Source organism: Vigna radiata, chromosome 9 (assembly GCF_000741045.1).
Source record: "Vigna radiata var. radiata cultivar VC1973A chromosome 9, Vradiata_ver6, whole genome shotgun sequence".
In the NCBI taxonomy this organism is placed as follows: Eukaryota; Viridiplantae; Streptophyta; class Magnoliopsida; order Fabales; family Fabaceae; genus Vigna; species Vigna radiata.
Window position 1 is genome coordinate 7,825,148 of NC_028359.1, and position 3,887 is coordinate 7,829,034.

The following is a 3,887-nucleotide window of genomic DNA, read 5'->3' on the forward strand; positions in this document are numbered from 1 at the left end:
AATGGGTTCTAATCAAATTTAAATAAATTTCAATTCAAAATAATATTAAATTCTCAAAACAATTCAAAATAAAAATTAGGAAAATGATATTTTAACACTATTTTTTTGACACCATTTTGACACTGCACACGTGTCAAAATGTGGTTAGATGATTTTAAATTAAAAAAAAAACTTTGGTTTTTCTCTTCCAAATATGTTATTGCCTCAGCTTTTTTTAATTTGAAATCGTCCAACCACATTTTGACACGTATACAGTGTCAAAATAGTGTCAAAAAATGGTGTTAAAATATCATTTTCCTATAAATTAATAATATAATCTAAAAAGAGTCCAAAATCACAACAACAGTTGAACATGTGATACAAAATGAGATGAAATGAATAGAACTTTATATAGATAGTATCGTGTTTTATTTGATTTGATCTAATTTATCCAAAAGTAGAACTCAAATAATGCATAAACTGAACCGAATGAAACAAACCTGAATGATTAACATGGAATAATAATAAAACAAAGAAGCAAGTAGAAGTTTCTCAGGTGTGTTTATTCTTCCACTTGTTTGCCAAATTTGCTATAGTCCTTGTGGAGGAGCCATCTTCCATGATTGCAGAGTTAGCAAGCTTCTTGAGTTCCTTGACTTTCCTACGGATTTCTTGACCCTCCAAACCCTCCATCAAACCTTTTATGAGCTTAACAATGTCCTCCTTCACCACCACACTAGGCTTCTTCATCTTTGCCCTCAAAGCAACTTTCAATCCATCACTCACCAAAGCTGCATTGCTTCTCTGTTCAGCAAACAAAGGCCATGCTATCATTGGCACTCCATGCACAACACTCTCCAAAACTGAGTTCCAACCACAATGACTCAAAAATGCACCAATCGACCTGTGTCCAAGCACTTCCACTTGTGGGGCCCACCCACACATCACCAAACCCTGCTCCTTCGTTCTCTCTAGGAACCCCTTTGGCAAAAAATGCAAAGGATCATCATCATCCACCAAACCCCCCTCACTGAAATAAGTAGCACTTGCTCTATCATTTGGTGCTCTCAGATTCACCCACAGAAACTTCTGCTTACTCAGCTCCAACCCTAATGCAAGTTCATCGATCTGATCTTGGGAAAGTGTGCCACCACTCCCAAAAGACACGTAAAGAACTGAATTAGGTTCTTGTTTATCCAACCACAATAAACACTCACACCTACTTTTTGAACCACTAGGACCACTTTGTGTGATGGGGCCAACTGAATACACATGAGGGTAATCACCACCATTACCATGTTGGGATATTGCTTTTGTTGCTTCTTCTTCCAATTCCATGAAGCTGTTCACCAATATACCATCATGACCATTAAGGTATCTTTGGCATCGTTGAAGGAAAAGCTTGTATGCCAAACTTCCTCTATCTTGCATGCTGTCAGGAAGATCTCTGCCAGAGATAGGGATACAACCAGGAAGGTGTATCAAACCAGGGTGATCCTTGTATTCACACGAAACCTCTTCGTCGAGGTTTTGAGAATGAAAGCAAACGGACAGCACCATGGTGGAGCAAGGGAAGTATATGTAGGACAAGATGTTGAGTTCCTTACCAAACTCCAGAGCCTCCGGGGCCATGGCATCGGCAACGAGAGCAGAGATATCAGTGGTTTTGGAGAGTGAAACTAGGGTTTCTCTGACGGAGGACATGGCTCGAGAGGCCGAGAGCTGAGTCTGGATTTCGACGGAGACGCCATTGTTGTTTAGGTCATGGAAGTTGACCGAGGGGAGGAAGATGCAGTGAATGTTGTGAGGGAGGGAATCGAAGAAGAAGGAGTGCTTTGAAGGTGAAGAAGAGAGTGTGGGAATGATGCATGTAACGTGGAAGGTGTCAGCGTGGAGATGGAGGAGTCGTTTTGCGAACTCGAGGATCGAGACTTGGTGGCTGAAAGCAGGGACCGAGACAAGGGCTATGTGGGTTGTTGTTATTGGTGATGACTCCATGGGAAGAGCTTGGAAAAACCAGAGACAGAAAAGAAGAAGATGACAATGGAGACAACAAGAGAAATTAACGTATGACTTTTAGATGGTTTGTTTGATTTCATGATGGGTGGTTGGTTGCTTTTATAAGTCATTATTATGCTATTGCTTACTTTAAACACGTGTGGATACTGTATCAGAAATCTCTCTGAAAGCACTACGTCGACAATTCTCACTCAAAGCAGTAGTCGGTAAAGAAAGAAAAATACGATGATATTTTGACAATTTTTTTTTAATAATTTTTTTACAACAGAACACGTGTCATCATTTTATTGGTCTGTTTGAATTTATATTTAAAAGTATATTTGAAACGGACCAATCATAGATTATCACGTATGTGTTATCAAAAAGTTGTCAAAAAAGAGTTGTTAAAGAGACTTTTTCCAAAGAAAAAGTAAAAAAAAATTGTGAGTGAAAGTATTATTTTCCATATTTATATATATTTTTTTATTTTAAACCTTTTTGTAATATTAAATGTAAATCTATAAAGTGAGGAATTATGTGTATTAAATTGTGATGAAGTTAATAGAGTAATAATTCCATGATATAATTTTATATTTGTTTGAAATAGAATATAAGGGTAAAATAGTATAAAGAGTGAAAAGTTTTGTAGTTTTTCAAGAAAAAAAGAAAAAAAAAAGTAAAGATAGTATCAAATGAATGTAAAAAATTTAGGTGCGTCAAAGAATATTTTTCTAGTTAATACTCTCACACACAGGATATTATTTCATGATTTTATATTCATTTGACCCACTATAAAAATAAAATAATTATAAAACTGTAAATTTTTGTATTTTTTAAGAAAGAAGAGAATAAAAAAAAAATCTTTGACATATCTAAATATTTTGCATTTATTTGATATTATTCTTTTCCATTTTTTATTTTTTTATTTATTGATAAAATACAAAAAAGATATATTTTTATGACTATTTTATTCTTGTATTACGTGTCAGATATAATTAAAAGTGTATTTTAATACCATTATTTATAAAATTAATTTGAAAACAGATAAGCACGTGTTAACTTACCAAATAAGGACTCAAAGTGCAGTAGACATAAAAGGAAGGAAATAGAGCGAGGAAGTGAGGCAAGGCATGTGGCGCGTGTTGGTGTGATAGTTTGATGGTTTAAGGATAAATTTTAATTTAATTCTAAAATTTAAGATGTGGCATATATATGTAAACAGTGAAGATGTTTACAATAAAAGTGACTAAATACATTATTTTCTAAAGCAGATGAAACAAACAAAACCAAAATTTTAAACGTAATTATTATAGATAAGAAATATATTTAACCTAAATGTAATTTATTTTTGTTTTCCGTAAAATAATATTATTTTAAAAAATATTGTGTTTATTAATAATACATTTTATTTCACTGTCATGTAAAAATATTTCATTAAATAATTATAACATTTCGTTTAAACATAAAACACTGGACCATCACAAAAACAATAGAATAATAGTTAACTTAATATTAAGAGAGTTTATATAATATTCATACCGTTGTTCAAAATAATTATAAGTTTAATTTTAGGTTTAATAGGTTCGTAGGTCCTTATATTTGTAGGTTTGTTTCAATTGGGTCCTTTAATTTTGAAACTCATCAATTGGGTCCATAATTTAGTCAATTTGATACAATAAGATCTTTTCCGTTAATTGTACATAGCGCCGTGAAATTTGTTGACATGTGGCATCTGACGCTTCCAGGTGGCTTAGATTGAAGTGTTGGATTAAAAAGTTTTAAAATTATTGAATAAATTAGAGAATAAATAAAAAGAAATAAATATTTTTTTCGAAATATAGATATAAATCAATAAAGCAGAACAATGTTACCTATTTTGGGTCAGGTAGGTGGTGCTGTAAAAGAGGGGA

The 3,887-nt window shown here is 33.0% G+C and overlaps 1 protein-coding gene across 1 annotated transcript; it reads right to left on the bottom strand.

Moving 5' to 3' along the window:
• Nucleotides 1-377: 377 nt before the first annotated feature.
• LOC106773745 (hydroquinone glucosyltransferase-like) lies at nt 378-2,101 on the bottom strand. Its single transcript, XM_014660492.2, has one exon. It carries the CDS (start codon nt 1,975-1,977, stop codon nt 532-534), a length of 1,446 nt encoding a protein of 481 aa, XP_014515978.1. The 5' UTR covers nt 1,978-2,101; the 3' UTR covers nt 378-531.
• Nucleotides 2,102-3,887: the final 1,786 nt, after the last annotated feature.

Coding starts and splice junctions, on each gene's coding strand:
- LOC106773745 (XM_014660492.2), bottom strand. CDS start 1,977: ATGGAGTCATCACCAATAACAACAACCCACATAGCCCTTGTCTCGGTC.